General features: G+C 46.3%; 1 protein-coding gene across 1 annotated transcript in view; it reads right to left on the bottom strand.

Annotated features, from left to right (window-relative positions):
- Positions 1 to 13,942, bottom strand: part of ITGAL (integrin subunit alpha L) — a 104,757-nt gene extending 90,815 nt beyond the window's left edge. Inside the window, exon 1 of the mRNA XM_084805888.1 lies at positions 13,659 to 13,942. Within this exon, the coding sequence (XP_084662014.1) occupies positions 13,659 to 13,719 (61 nt within the window). The 5' untranslated portion in view covers positions 13,720 to 13,942. The remainder of the gene's footprint in view (positions 1 to 13,658) is intronic.
- Between the last annotated feature and the right edge of the window lie 2,763 nt (positions 13,943 to 16,705).

The following is a 16,705-nucleotide window of genomic DNA, read 5'->3' as shown; positions in this document are numbered from 1 at the left end:
AGATTGTACCACCCTGGGTACACAAGGTGGAGGCTGGCTGCTGATCTTTGTATACTTGTACACATTTGGCATGTGCATATACGTTACAATTTTACATGTACATGTAATAAACATGTTCCCTTTCCAGCTCTAGTAATGCATCATCATAGGGTTGCCACTTTTTTTTTTTAACAAGTTCTGTACCTGACCTTTAACAACAGGTCAACAACATACAGGAGGAGTTCCGCAAGTGAAGCTTTTCCTACTGTGGAGGGAAGTGGTGGAAGATGATGATGATGATGATAGCAATGGCCACTGTCTGACCCAGTGTTACCAAGAGAAGTATTGGGCCATCATCATCAACAACGATGGAAACCGAAAATGGGGAGGTCAGCGTCAGCCACAGTGGACTGGCGTTCACTCCAGTGTGCTGCATGTGGGATGACTATGGGTTTATTCACACGCCAAAGTCAAGATGCATTTGCCTCCTGCACAAATGTGAACTTCTGGAGCAACATTTCCAGAAAACAGATCAAAGTAAAACAGGTTGTTGTGTGTGGAAAATTAATACAATTAAACGTTTAAAAAGTAAAATGGGTTGAAGCGGCAGGAGGCAGTTTTAGCATGTTCACACATGGCTCTGCCACCACTAGAACCGACAAAGTTTGGTCCAGCAGCGTGCTGACATCAGCCTTCCCCAACCTGGTTGGTGCCTCCTAGATGTTTCGAACTTCAACTCCAATCAGCCTCAGCCAGCATGGCCAATGTTCAGGAATCCTGGGAGTTGTACTCCAAAATATCTGGATGGCACCAGGTTAGGCTTACATGCTATACAGAGATAAAGGAATGGCATGGATCCCTACCCCAGAGTGCTTACAATCTACAGTGGAGATGTGAAATAGGGCAGAGCAGAGTTGCAATTAACTGGGCACCGCTGGTGAGGTAATTCTTTCTTTCTTTCTTTCCTTCCTTCCTCCTTTTAACTTGAAAGAGCTACTGCAGCCTGCCCTAACCCAGTGTCCTCCAGATGTGTTGGACAACAACTTTCATCATTCCCAACCAGCACGGCTATTGGCCATGCTGGCTGAGGGTGATGGGAACTGTAATCCAATACATCTGGAGGGCACCAGGTTGGGGAAGCCTGCTCTAATAATCAGGGAGTTGAAAACCAAAGGAGTCTAGTGCACAGGTGGACACCTAACAACATTTTAAATGCCACCCCCAGCACCCTCACTATAAGGACAAACCCACAGCAGTGTTTTAGCAGGGACAGGTGTCAGGAAATAGGGAGTTCGACACAGGCAGGAAATGACTCCCCTCATACGGCAGGGGTGCAACCTCCATCATCCTTCACCATTGGCTATGTTGGCTACAGCTGATGGGAATTACAGTCCAACAACATCTGGAGGGCCACAAGTTGCCTACACTTGTCATAGCGTGTCTGCAGAGATTCATACCTGCATCATCCACAAACTAGTAAAGGATGCTTCCCTGCCTTCATTGGTGATTGTTTTATTCATATGCTGATTTAATCAACTGGTTGATCAGTTAGGCTGCAAGCTGATCATGTTGGGGAATACCCCAGCCAAGTAGCCTCTTGCAAGGACCCTGCTACTTCCATCAGCTTCCTTGATTTGCTTATCTGCTGCCAGCTGTGGCAAGCCTCAATGCTGCCTATAATCTATGGCAGGTGGCTGTGAGGCACCCACCATTTTAATTATCCACAATGCCCCCAACATAGCATTGCTCTGGGGCATTGTGGGCAACTAAAAGGGCAGGTGGCTCACAGACCCAGCCTCACTGGAGGCAGCTGCTGGGCTTACTTGGAGCAGCAATATAGGGTTGCACAGTAAAACTAACCATGAATCGACTTACACTGCAATCCTATGCCTGGTTTATTCAGAGGTAAATCCTGCTGTACTCAGTGGGTTTTGATCCCAGGAAATCATGCAGAGGATTGCAGCCTTTGAGTTATTTAATCAGGTGACAGATCCAATTTTAGGGGAGGGGGGTTTTTTGTGTCTCTATCCCTGTTTGTTTCACAGCTGACTGAGATCAGGTGATGCATAGCAAAAGAGGAAGCTTGAAGGATCCCCTTCTGTGTTGAAATATCTGGGGTAGATAGAAGTGCAAAGGCCACAGCTTGCTAGAGAAGTGCCAGGAGTTAGGGCTTTAGGCTGAGGAAGATCCTGGCCTAAATTTAAACCAGAGTTAATAGAGGTTCAACCTTCTCCTTCCAAAAGGATTTCCAACTTCTTAATGTTGGCCCCGCTTCTGTGCAGTCTAGTCAGTAGGCAATGGTTTTCCTGGCACACAGAGGAAGTGAGAGGCAGAGTTTAATTTGCTACTTCATTTTTTGTGTGTCAGGCTGCCAGTAAAGGCAGCTGAGCAGGGCCAGTGAAAAAGTTGGCATCCCTATTTTTAAAGCCAGGGTCATCCATAAAACACATGAAACGGATCAATCATTTGCCATGTGTTCAAACATTTGAGAAGTTAGGTTTAAACAAACTGCAACCCTTAATTCTGGACTCCCCTTTGCTTTCTACAGCAGAAATGGCTCTTTAGGGTGTACTGGACGCCACAGCATCTATTCTAGGAAAAGAAACCTACCACTTTCCTGTAGATGCTGGCACTGTGGGATGGCAGATGCATCATTGGTGCATATGATGTGGGCATGTACAGTGGTGGCTTCCTTCTGGATAGACATTAGGCACATCAGTTTTGTCTTGGATACATCATTACAGTTCAAAGATGTCCATGCATTACTAGATTAATTTCCCATGGTGTGGAAGTTATCCATTAGCCAGCAGCAGTGGCTATCTGGGCTCTGATGGTGGCTAGAGATTCATACTACAGGGATGGAGGGAAAAGGTGCCCCCCTCAAGTGTACAATGGGCTGAGGATCTCACAGCTCTTGTCTCCTTCGAGACAGTGTATTACCAAAGACAGCTATGCCCTGCCCCCGAGAAACATTCTGACATGTGGTCAACGTACCTCAGCCTTTATGAGTACCTTGGACCAAGAGTCATTTTATATGGCTTTTGTATTGTATTTTTCTTGTGTATGTCTATACATCTCTACAGTTTTCCTTTTCTTCTTAATTTTATGTCATTTATGTATTTATTTTGGGTGTGAGAGTTTGGAAATGTAGAAGTTAAATAAAAATTGTGAATATGTAACAAAAAACAGCATACACATCAGAAATAGAGGGTACAGGTTTAAAAATATGTCTTATCTCACACTTGGGGGTTTTCAACTGGCTCTCAGACCCTCCCCCCCCCCATTCTAAAGTAGGAGTGCATTCAGGAGATCGTATAATGCAAATTAATTATTCCTTAATACTAAGGTCACAATGCCAACTGATCAAGAAAAACAAACAAAACATCTTACGGGCTGTTACGCTTTAATAGCAGCTTGACTGACAGAAATTAGTGTGGAACTTTCACAGAAGGTAGTAAGTATTAGTAATGCTTACTAATCTCTGCAGACCATGTTGCTGTTAACAGGTAAAGCTACAGCAGCCTTCTGGGAAAACAAACTTACAGACGTTTACACACATTTTTTAAACTGTGCACTGTTACTCATCTTCACAGGGCTGGGATGCCAATACTTTTTCTAGGAAGACTTCTGCACAAGATTACGTTTCCATTCCAAGGGAAGCTGCGCCTGGTAGATGTCTACTCTCTGCCTGCCAGGATTTGGGAATAAAGTAATCCCATTCTGCACCAGAAAGGGAAAAATCAGCTGGTGCAATTTTTAAGAAATTGCTAGTTCATGCACTTGGCACTTTGTGGAGAGTTGTTTGCTGGCTGCATTGTTAATGCCTCAATGCAGTCGAAATGTTTGATGCATTTGGCTCTGGCTGATGCGTTAATGATTAATAACAACTGGTAGTGTTTTAATGGTTACGTATATTGCTAACAGTTCCATTATTAATATTAATGAAATGAATGGTTTTGGTTATTATTGGAATGATGTGTTGTTGCAATTGCCGTACTGATGTGCATTTTTGTTCTTGGAGCCGTGTTGTGAGCTGCTTTGGGCACATTTTGTTGGAAAGTGGCATACGAATCATACAAAATTATGATAACAATGAAAAGTGGCGCCATCAAGGCAGGACTTTGGGGCAGATGTCCAGGGACCCACTCAGCAGAACAAGCAGGAGGGACCCCAAATGTAGCAGGGCCGATTTACCACACTGTGAAGTAAGTGAAGTAATATAGCTTATTAACATCCAAAGAGGATATAAAGACCATTCAGTCCAGAGGCTAAAATGGCTGAAGGGCACCACTGATCGTGCTTTGGCAATGGGCTCCATTCACTGGCCGGAGAGAAATATCAGTCTGCTGCACCCACCCTTCCCAGCTATTAATATTGTCCTTCCATTCTGGGAAGATAAATTATTGCAACACTGCCTCTTCTTCTTCCTCAATCACCCCGCCCCGCTAACCACAGCTGGAGGAACTTTCCCATACCCAAATTGTTTAACAATTGCAGCAACAGCAAAATTACTCTCACCAGGTCCTAAATTATCCTGCAGAAATGAACGAAGCTTGGGTGTAACGAGGAGTGGATTTTTGTGTGGAAAGACTATGAGCTCTGTCCCGCTCCGGTATTCAGAACAAATTCCTGGGCTCAGAATTCTTGAATTCCGATGCAGGCTTTGCCACTGAGCTGTGGTCCTGCTGCGGTCCTTCTGCTCAGCAAGCTGTACTGATTTTAGTTGTTCTACTACTGTATTGGGTTTTAACACATAAGCTACCTTGAGAGGGTTGTACCCTTAGAGGTGGCCTAATTTTAAAAGTATTACTTATCTAAATAAATAAGGAACAAGTCAGGATGGGTAGAATTTGGCCAGTTGATCTTCTCAGCTTTATGAACTCTGTATGAATTTATTCTGCAATGGCCAGCCTTCCACCCATTTAAAAGCCAAAAGTTTGATCTTCTGGTTTAAAGTATAACCTATTGTAGAACACACACACGCACGCACACACAGAGCGCTTGAGTATGTGAAATGGTGGGCTGGAACGTCCTTGGGCAAGACACTTTCAATGGGCCTCCTCCCTCAGTGAGTCTACTTTCTCACCATCATTGTCCACAGCTGCTCTTGCTCCTTATCCTCTTTCTCATCACTGCAACCACTTGCTTGTTTGACAGGCAGAGAGCCAGTGAGCGAGCAAGCAGTGGCATCCGCTGCTCCTCCTTCTCGCCGTCACTGTTGTCTGGGCTGGAGGGAGAGGTGGGTGAACAAGCAGACTGCAATGGTGAAAAGGAGGAGCAACTCCAGGGGGATCTTGCTAGTGGGCCCCTAATGGGGTGTGGGCCCTTGGCAGGTGCCCGACCATGCCCACCCTTCACACTGACCCTGGAGATGATACATCTGCTCTGAGATTTGGTTGCTAGAAACTAAATTTTAAATATTCATTAAACTGCTGGGAGAGGTGTCCAAAGTTTCGAGGGTGCAATGCCACCAGTATGCTGATGACACCCAATTCTGTCTCTTTTTTCCATTTGAATCCAATGAATCTGTTCTAGTTCTAAACTGTTGTTCGATGTCAACAACGGACTGGATGACAACAAACAAATGGAAACTTAATCCAGACAAGACAAACCTGCTGCTGGCCAGTCAAAAGGCAGATCAGGGAACAGGGACTCAACCTGTGCTGGGTGGGGTTACACTCCCACTGAAGACTCAGGATTGTAGCCGATGTTAGTCCTACTTAGAGCAGACCGATTGAAATGACTATTTGAAAAACCAAATTCTCCCATATGAGCCTGTCTGGATTTTAAGGTCCTCGGAAGAGCCCCTTCTCTCGGTCCTGCCACCACTGGAAGCACTTTGGTGGGAGCATGAGAGATGGTGCCTTGGTGGATATTTCCAGGCTCTGGGACTCCCGGCCAAGGGAAGCCTGGCTAACTATTTGTTGCCTTTCTGCTGGCAGGCAAATATGTTTTCTGCAGCTGATTTGTTTACTAAAGTAGGTTTTAACTTGTGGGCACTGTTTATTACTTTTGTATGGATGTTTTAATTGATTTGCTTTGAATTATCAATTTAAATGGCAGATTTTTTTTTTACTTTATATTGTATTGGTCTGTCTAATCAAAGCTATGGTTTTCTCAGTAGCAACGTACGGCTGCGAGAGCTGGACTATAAGGAAGGCTGAGCGCCGAAGAATTGATGCTTTCGAACTGTGGTGCTGGAGAAGACTCTTGCGAGTCCCCTGGACTGCAAGGAGGTCAAATCAGTCAATCCTAAAGGAAATCAACCCTGACTGCTCATTGGAAGGACAGATACTGAAGCTCCAATATTTTGGCCACCTAATGCGAAGAGAAAACTCACTGGAAAAGACCCTGATGCTGGGAAGGATTGAAGGCCAAAGGAGAAGGGGACAGCAGAGGATGTGATGGTTAGAGAGCATCACCGATGCAATGAACATGAACTTGAGCACACTCCAGGAGAGAGCGGAGGACAGGAAGGCCTGGTGTGCTATGGTCCATGGGGTCACGAAGAGTCGGACACGACTTAACGACTGAACAACAAAACCTTGAGCACTATTTGTAGAGGAAAGGCAGGACATAAATTTAAGAAAGAAACTCTGGTGTACACATATATATATACACACACACACACACACAAACACACACAAAAGCAGACTGAGTTCTTCTCTCCCACTTCTCCAAGGCATTAATTCAAAGTTTCACCTGCTGCATGCCTGTGGGGCTGCTGCTGAAAAGCAGAGCAGCAAAGCTAATCAAATAGCTGGTAACTCTTACATTGCTAGCAGATCACACCAAGATCCCACAAGACGGTGAAGCCACTTGATGTTAGGTCAGATGATTTCCCCTCTGGGATACCACCCCCTTGGTCTTTTAGACCTACAGCGGTGAGGGGCTTGGTCTGCAACTAAAGAGTAAGCCACAGCCCTGTCACTGCCACCACCAATGCTAGAAAAATGGCTCCCACACACTTTCTGATGCAGAGGCTGAGGGGAAAATCACCTAGAAACATGCCATGACGAGGAAAAAGACAGAAAAAACATATGCATGCACAGGCAGTATTCGCGGAACAGCACAATATGGGTTTACGGACTGCTGTGTGACTTAGACTCCTTGTGGCATCTGACAAATAGAGTTGCCAATTCTGTTTTCTTTTCTGGCAAACCTCCTGTGTCTTCATTTTAATCTTCTTAACCACCCAATAACCAAAGTTTTCTTGGTGGTGTACAATTCATTAAAAACATAAAATAGAAACACTAAAATAAAAACAAAAAAATGCAAATCAAAACCAGCAGCAGAATAAAGAGCAAAAAGCTGTTCTTAAAATGTTTGGGAGAAGAAAAGGCCTTAACCTGGCGCCAGAAAGACCATAACACAGGCCCCAGGCGAGTCTTTCTAGGGAGAGCATTCCACAACCAGGTGCCACCACTGAAGAGGCCCTCTTTCATGTAGCTAGCCACCCGCCTCATTTGGCAGGGGCACCTGGAGGAGGACCTCAGATGATGCTCTTTATATCCGGGTAGGTACCTACGGGAGATGTTCCATCAGGTAACCTGGCCCCAAGCTGTTTAGCACTTCGAAGGTTAAAACCAGCACTTTGAATTTGGCCCAGAAATGAACGGGCAGCCGGTGCAGATGTACCCTCGCATCCCAACTCAGCCAGCCTATTCAGAAGGATACTATGATTGTTGGTACTGAAAGCTGCTGAGAAGTCCAAGAGAACCAACAGGTTCGCACTCCCTCTTTCCCTCTCCTGGCACAGGTCAACCCACATGGTAACCAAGATGCACTTTAATGACTGTAGGGCCAGCAAATATTTGGGAGGTGCCAGACATACATGGGCCCTACAGTGTGGAACTTTCAATGGGGCCCCCAGCACCAAACTTCTGCCTATGCTTGCTGGCACATTCCTCACAGACTGGACAGGCCCTGACCAACTGCATTTTCCTTGGTGAATGGCAAGGAAACTTTTGAACAGGAGCACAAGCGAGTGCTTGCTCAGCTCTCATCAGAAACATTGCTGGGAAACCCGTCAGGGGAGGGCCAATGAGGTGAGTGGCTGGCTGTCATGGTGGCACTTCTTAACAGAGCTCAAGCGTCAGCCAGCCATCATCTTATATTACCCCAAATGCAATGTCCCACCTGAGGCAAGTTAAGATGGTGGCTGGCTGATACATGGAGCAGAGTGCTACTGCCTGCTGGGTAAGCATGCCCATGCTGTGAAGCCAAAGGGGTCAGGGCCTCCAGCAACTGCCCAATCATGCCTGACGCTGATGCTGGCCCTGGTTACCAGGCCAGACTTCCCCTTCCTTGTTTGCATAAGCTCTGCAGATCAGAGCCCTAAGGTTGCCATTCTTTTCACTAGCTGCAATGCCTTTAAGAACAGCAGCCATTAATAGGTAGTGATGTTTATCACTATGCTGTGAAAAGCCTTATCTGCTGGTTTCTGAACATCAACCTGCTGTTAAAGGCATAACAGCAGTCCCAGCTGGGTTTCTTGGTGAGTCAGCAATCCTACCCAGTGCTAAAGCCTGCCCAGAACCACTTCTCCCAGATTCATGTATTACATTTCAATCCCACCCTTCCTCGCAGCAGCACGCAGGGATCTGTCTAATTTTAGCATCACAACAACCCTCTGAGGATGATTAGGCTGAAAGACAGTAATCCTGAGCTCTAGATGTTCTAAATGAGTACATGCAGAATCAGACCACGTGATGCAGTGTTAAAAAGTAGGTAGGCCCTGTGCAGATGAGGCCTCAGAATTCAGGGAGGTCAGGTGCAGCATTGGGGTGAGCCCAGAAGGCATAACCCTGACATCCCCACGCTTCCCCCATGCACACACTGGACCCAATTACAGTGCACTCTGTTCAAAATCTAAAGCGCTGGTGAAGGTGACCTCAGCAACTGAAGTTCAGTGGGTGTCAGGGCCTTTCTGGTGGTGGTGCCAATGTAGTGCCCTATAGACTGGATGGCTTAGTCCCTTAGGGGTGGAGTCCTCACTCAGAGGGAGGGTTAAGAGAAAAACAAAAGCAAAAAGAGTCAGCTCATGCTGCTGGGAAGCTGAATGCTAGAGGGTCGATTTATGATTATGGGCTCTTATCACCTTCTATAAGGTAAACTGAACTGATACTTGTGTATAGCAGAATTGCAAGAGGATGGGGAATCATTTTTGCATCTTTGATGTTTGTTGTATTTATATTATTATTGCAGGACCTTGAACTACAGCGTGTAAGCTACCAATTGTGAATTGTCCTGTGGTCTAAAGTTAAGGTATCTACAAAAGACTACTGAAGTGTCCAGCATCTTGTGAAACCAAAGATACTTCGGGGCTGGCCTACTGCAGAGTTGCAAGCAAGAGCTCCATATTTTTGTTTGAACTCAGAAGGACTAATTGTCGCATGTATTTGTATTGGGAAATTGCTGCATGTTTCGCATAATTTTGATTCTTACTAAAGATGTGTTTGTTCAGTTATATCTTTGGAAGCTTTATTCTAACTAAGCCCCACTGGACCCACATAAGTATAGGTTATACCAACACTGTGAAATGGTCTCTGCAGGGGGACCCACCTAGCTTCAATACTGGTATGATGGAAAAGTCTGGCTTTTCCTGAAGGCTTTTGGTATCAGCTGAGGGTATTTCTTGGGGGACAGGTATTTTGGTTGCTACATTCCTGGTTATCACTAATATTTTGTCTCTTTTCTGCTGCTGCAGCAGCAATGCTGTTGTGGGTCTTTTCCATTTGATTTCTGTGGTTTTGTGCTAGGTTTGCTTTGTTTTAAAAGTTTTGTCTGAAACTGGTTTGAGTTTCTTTTCTCAAGAAAGAATGGCAGGTTACAACTGTTCAAAATCAATCTATATGACTGAAATGTCTATGCAGTGCTGGTGAATTAGCCAAGGACATCTTTATGCCTCAGTGGGGATTCAAACTTGCATTCCTTATAACCAAGTACTTTATTCTTAGGTCCAAACCACATGTGACATTAAGCACATGGTTTAGCATTGTGCGTATCCAGTACCAGGTTTTGAGGGGCCCTTGGGCAAGATGACTTCAGTGGGCTCCCTCCCTGAGCGGGTTCATCTTCTCCTCCAATCTAGCCCTGCTACTCATTCACTTACTCTCTCTGTGTGGGGCCACTGCCCAGAGCAAGAGCACAAGGCCTGCAAAGAAAACAGTTCTATTTCCTCGCTCTTGTCATCACTTCCATGCCCAGAGAGGGAAGGTGAACAGGCAATGACAGGAAGGAGAAGCACAAAAATATTGGCAGTGGGCCCCTTGCAAGGGTACGCGCCTTGGCAAATGCCCAACAGTGCCTACCCTTGATTTCAGTCTAGCATGTATCTTTTAAAAACTATAAATAGCAGCCGCTCGGGGCCTAATCAGGTTCACAACCATGGGGAGGGGCATTTCCCCACCAACTCTTTTCCTCCTGCTCTGTGCTCCCAATGAAAATCCCCCTCAAGCTGTTATTCAGCACCTCCAGGTGGTTGGGTAGGCATTTTATTAAGGACTACAGCGCAGGAGGAAAAGGTTCCTTTCTTGTTCCTACACACTGCTCCTAAGCCTGCCTGAGACCTTCGGCGGCTGCTATTTTAAAAGACACATCAAATAGGGATGTGGGAGAATCCACCATGGATGTGAATGAGTTCGGATTTCTATGCACCCAATCTGTGGATTCCATGGCAAATGTGGATTTGTGGACCAGTTTTTCACTTTTGGTGGGGATTCGCGCTAATTCGCATTATAATATTTGCACAAGTAGACAAACGTACACTAGCGCTAATGCGAATTAGCACAAGTAGGACGAATTTCTGGTTTAAAAAATCAATTCCATCAATGTTGTTGTTGTTCAGTCGTGTCCGACTCTTCGTGACCCCATGGACCATAGCACGCCAGGCCTTCCTGTCCTGCGCTCTCTCCCGGAGCGTGCTCAAGTTCATATTCATTGCATCCGTGATGCTATCTAGCCATCTCATCCTCTGCCGTCCCCTTCTCCTTTGGCCTTCAGTCTTTCCCAGCATCAGGGTCTTTTCCAGGGAGTTTTCTCTTCGCATTAGGTGGCCAAACTATTGGAGCTTCAGCTTCATTATCTGTCCTTCCAATGAGCACTCAGGGTTGATTTCCTTTAGGATGGACTGATTTGACCTCCTTGCAGTCCAGGGGACTCGTAAGAGTCTTCTCCAGCACCACAGTTCGAAAGCATCAATTCTTCGGCGCTCAGCCTTCCTTATAGTCCAGCTCTCACAGCCATACATTACTACTGGGAAAACCATAGCTTTGATTAGACGGACCTTTGTCGGCAAGGTGCTGTCTCTGCTTCTTACTATGCTGTCTAGGTTTGCCATAGCTTTCCTCCCAAGGAGCAAGCGTCTTTTAATTTCATGGCTACAGTCACCGTCTGCGGTGATCTTGGAGCCCAAGAAAGTAAAATCTGTCACTGCTTCCATTTCTTCCCCTTCTATATGCCAGGAAGTGATAGGGCCAGATGACATGATCTTAGTTTTTTTAATGTTGAGTTTCAAACCAGCTTTTGCACTCTCCTCTTTCACCCTCAACAAGAGGCTCTTGAGATCCTCTTCGCTTTCTGCCATTAGGGTGGTATCGTCTGCATATCGGAGGTTGTTGATAATTCTCCCAGCAATCTTAATTCCGACCTGTGATTCATCCAACCCGGCGTTTCTCATGATGTACTCTGCATATAAGTTAAATAAGCAGGGTGACAATATGCAGCCTTGTCGTACTCCTTTCCCAATTTTGAACCCATCGGTTGTTCCATGTCTGGTTCTTACTGTTGCTTCTTGACCCTCGTTCAGGTTTCTCAGGAGACGGGTAAGGTGGTCTGGTACTCCCATCACTTTCAGAATTTGCCACAGTTTGTTGTGATCCACACAATCAAAGGCTTTATTCCATGGGGTTTTCTTGGCAAGAATACTGGAGTGGGTTGCCATTTCCTTCTCCAGTGGACCACATTTTGTCAGAACCCTCTGCCATGACCTGTCCGTCTTGGGTGGCCCTGCACGGCATAGCTTATGGCTTCACTGAGTTACGCAAGCCCCTTCGCCACAACAAGGCAGTGATCCATGAAGGGGTTCCATCAATGAGCAGATGACTAATAAGGATGTTTGAGAAACTAGTTTCACTTTGTTTCTGATTCAGGATTTACCCAGTTCATACCTTCCATGCCGAATGCAGACTTGGACACAATCTGTGGTCGAAGTCTGTACATTTCTGAGGTTGCGACGTGATTTGCAGGCCAAAAAAACCGCTTTGGCAGCACACGTACAGTTGAAAAATGTGCAGGAAAAATGCATACTTTGGGGGGGGGGAATGAGCACAAATATGTTTTCATCAATTAGAAGAATACATACATGTCAAAGATGTGCACAATTGACATGTACATTTGGGAAAATACGGAGAAAGCACAGATTTTCATACCAAAAAAACACACCAAAGCTCACAATCCAATACAGATATGAGTTGGAATGAGCTTTGAGATGGGATTCAGAGGACTTCAATGAGCTCACATTTTGCCAATTCTTGTGACAGAACAAAAGGTGACAACTGGCAAAACACAGACATAGCTGATTTAGCAAAATCCACACCTCCCTCCCTTCAAACCCTATGTAGTTTGTCCCTTAGGGTACGTCAGTGAACTAGATAGAAAAACAACCTGGCCTACCACTTTAATGGGCAATTTAATATGCCAAAATTGACAGGTGTTTCCATGCTGTGCAGATGAGCACTTATCATTCCCTCCATATCTGATGTTCTGGCCATAAGTGCCACTGCTTATTTAGCCAAAACAGCACCACCCTTGTACAAAAGGGAGGTATCAGTAGGTACGGGGGAACTCCGAGGCTTGCAGAAGTATAAAAAGTCTTTTGTCAGAATGAGTCATTGCCAATCTGGAATGTACATAATTATTAAGGCCATTTGGATTGGAACCCATAGAGTAATACTCTCCCCCCACCCCCACCCCATCCCCAGGCTCACATTTTCCAAACATGAACACATTTATAGAGCTTTGAATCCGTAATACTTTCTCGATGAAGCGCCCAGCAGCCTGAAGTGTTCTTGTGAACTCAGCACGGAAGTAGCAAAAACAGGGGTCAGCGACACCATGCCCACGATGGCAAAACCTGTTTTGGGTGCTGCTGATATGCAAGACCTTTGCTGATATGCAACTCCCTTGGCAGAAGCCTGCCTTATACCCAGTCAGACCACCGGTCCAACTAGGGCAGTATTGTCTGTAGCAATCTCTTGATGGGTTGGACTACAACTTCCATCACCCCCAGCCAGCCTGGGTGATGAGAGTTGTAGCCCACCCTATCGATCTGGGGAAAGCTGGTCTATGTTAACTGACAGCGGCTCACCAAGGTTTCAGACAGGAGATGTTCCCAGCCCAGCCTATTTGTAAATGATAAACATTACACTTAGGACCTTGTCCATGCAAAGCATGTGCTCTGTGACTGGGCTACAGCCCTTGGCTAAGTCTTCTTCACCATCAACAGCCTCCCTCCCCACAATCAAGCCATTTCTTTGCAACTGAATATCTGCCTCTGCACATTGTCCTGTCTCAGAGCTACAGTCCGCTATGCTATGCACTATGTTACATGTACAGCGCGCAGCTAATCCCACTGGAGCCTTCAGACCGGGGCTTTTCTCCCACTGCAGTCAACTTACCTTGCAAAGCCAAGCCAACCAGCAGCATCAGAACATGGCCAGGAAGCAGGGCACCAGCCATGGTGGAGCAGCGTAGAAAGCGCAGGGTCTTACTTTCTGGATGGCATGACTGGCAGGTGGTGCCAGGCCACCAGCCAAATAATCTGATAAAGCCAAGACGCAGGTTCAAGAGAAGTAGCAGGATCTGGCAGAGCAATAAAACAGACGAGAGGGGAAGGAGTGGGGCTCACTTCCGAATTTCAATGCCACACTGTCAGTCTCTCTCTCTCTCTCCACTGCCTGGTAGTAAAATGTGAGGAGGTGGTGAAAGCAGTTTGGGGAGAACATATTGCTTCCTGTGATCACACCCAACATGGTGATGAAAGAGTCAAGCTTTTAACAGGTGGCCTCCGTGCAAAGAGGAAAATGAGTTGCATCAGTGCAGTCTCCAACAGAAAACAAGAAAGAGAAAGAAAGTGTGGGTATGTAGACCTGTGACTTTGGCATCTGATCAGCAGGAATGGGTCTATTGCTATGTATTTAATTAATTAATAACCCACCTTTCTACCAGGAAATGGTACTCAAGGCTCATAACAACCAGAAAAGCCTACATTTAAAAGAAAAACATTAATGAAAACAACCATAAAACCAACACATTAAAAACAGAGTTTAAAAAAACATACCCCCCAACCTGACCTATTTCCCCCAGTGCCCAGGGGGGCTGGTGAATCAGGGGCTGAAGGTACAACAGGGTGGGGGAGCAGAGCCAGAATCAACAGACAGTCTGAGGCTGTTCCAGAGTAATAAACAGTAAGCCAGATAAAAGGGGTTCTGCAAAGACAGTAGTCAAATCCAGGCCAAGGTCACTCACAAAGAGAGCCCAAGCAGAAGGCAAGGACTACATACAGGTTAACAGCCTGGAGATAAAGCCAAACACAGACATTGTTTCCAGCAACTCCTGTAAGCTTCTACTGAGCTTTTTATCCTGGAGCTGACAGAGCCCCCATCCAAATCCCAGCTGCAGTCATTCACTTCGATTGCAGAGAGTCCTCCTCATGAGGAGCCCCTTTCCTCCTGAGCAGACCTCTGCTGCATCCTGGCACTTCCCTGAGGTTCTCTGTGTTCGGTCTCCCTTCTCTGGTGCCAGTGCTCCCTGGGACTTCAGGGGTGCTCAGTCTCCTCTTCTGAGGCAGTCTTCCCCTCTTCCTTTGGGGCTGGGACCTCAGTGGGCTCCCCCAAGGACTCAGGCCTCTCCTGTGGCACAGGCTCAGGCAGGACCAGGGCATCGTCCTCCATTGGGGCCTCTAACTCTTCCTCCTTGGAGGACTCTTTGGATGGGGCCATGACACAACCCAACAGACCAGGTTACATGCCAAAGGCCTGCTTGAATAAAAAGCCTGCTGGCAGAAGGACTTCGGGGGCAGATAGTACCTGTGCCTAAACTATTTTTCATATATTTGCAGTAACCATTTTTAAAAGGGAGAATCCAGGGATGATCCAGGAAATTACATGATAAGCCAATTAGCAAATGATAAGCCAGTTAGTTTATCATCTGTTCCAGGCAAATTGGTGGAAAGCATGATTAAAGATAAGATTATCAAGCATGTAGAAGGGCAAGTCTTGCTGAAGAAGAATTAACATGGCTTGCACAGAGGTAAGTCTTGTACCAGTAGATTTCTTTGAGAGTATCAACATGTTTGTGGATGAGGTGAGCTGGTAGATCAGGGGTGGGCAGCATGCAGCCCACAGGCCACATGTGCCCCCCACTGTCTCCCACTGCAGCCAACACTGCCCATAAATATACCCTAATTTGTTTTTTTAAAGGGGGGGGGGCACAAGCTATTTTGACCCTTTTGCGGCTCGGTAGCCACTATGGGCACCATTTTTATTTTTATTTCTTTTCTCTTTTTTTGGTGCCCACGGGGTGGGATGGGGTGGGGATCCGTGGGGCAAAAATGGCCCCTGGACATCCTGATCTTGCCCACCCCTGTGGTAGATATTATTAAAAAAAAGGTAAAGGTGTCCCCAACCAGTCGTGTCCGACTCTAGGGTGCGGTGCTCATCCCCGTTTCTAAGCCGAAGAGCCAGCGCTGTCCGAAGATGCTTCCGTGGTCATGTGGCTGGCATGACTGAACACCGAGGTGCACAGAACGCTGTTACCTTTCCCGCCGAGGCGGTACCTATTTATCTACTTGCAATTTCTTGCTTTCGAGCTGCTAGGTTGGCAGGAGCTGGGACTGAAGACGGGAGCTCACTCCGTCACGCGGCACTCGGGTCTCGAACTGCTGTCCTGCCGACCTTCCAGTCTGCAGTTCAGCGTCTTAACCACTACTTTAAAAAGACTTTTTATCAAAGTCTCTCACCAAAGACTCCTGGGCAAACGTAGCAGTCATGGGACAAGAGAAGAAGTCCTCTTATAAATCAGTAACTTGTTAAAGAACAGGAAGAAGAGAGTAGGAATAAACTGACAACTTTGCAAGGGAGGGAGGTAAACAGCGGGACTGGTGCTTTTTAACGTGTTTATAAGTGATCTGGAAGTTAGGGGTAAGCACTGAGGTGGACAGGTTTGCTGATAGCACCAAATTGTTTAGGGTGGTTAAAATAAAAGGAGATTACAAAGAACTCCAAAAGGATCTCTCCAAACTGGGGAAAAGGCAAAATCCATGTTGTCCCAGTATTGAGAAGACTTGTCACTTGTTTGCCAACTTGCTTGCTTTGCTCCAAGAAAGCCCTCTAGAGGCGTGGCAAGGAACATACACAACACAACATTATTTATGATAATGTGTAATCTTTATATGCCACGGAGGGAGCAATCCTATGGCCGCTAGGCAGCGGCTAGACAGCCATAGGATATGTTGTTTTCCGGGAATTGACCTCCCCCCACTTCCGTGCTGCCTCAGAGGTAGTGCGGAGCAGCCCTGTCCTCAGCGCTCGCAAAGGGGCATGGCTGGGGGTGTTCCAGGGCCAGGAGAGCATAACTGCCTGTACAACACATCCTATGTGTCGTACAGCAGCCTCCTTCCCTGCTCCATCCTCCCGCGGCTGGACAGCTGCAATCGGCTGTCTAG

Source organism: Heloderma suspectum, chromosome 6, assembly GCF_057233095.1.
Source record: "Heloderma suspectum isolate Gila_16-S chromosome 6, 16-S_ref, whole genome shotgun sequence".
Lineage (NCBI taxonomy): Eukaryota > Metazoa > Chordata > Lepidosauria > Squamata > Helodermatidae > Heloderma > Heloderma suspectum.
This window is presented reverse-complemented; position numbering and strand designations above follow the sequence as displayed.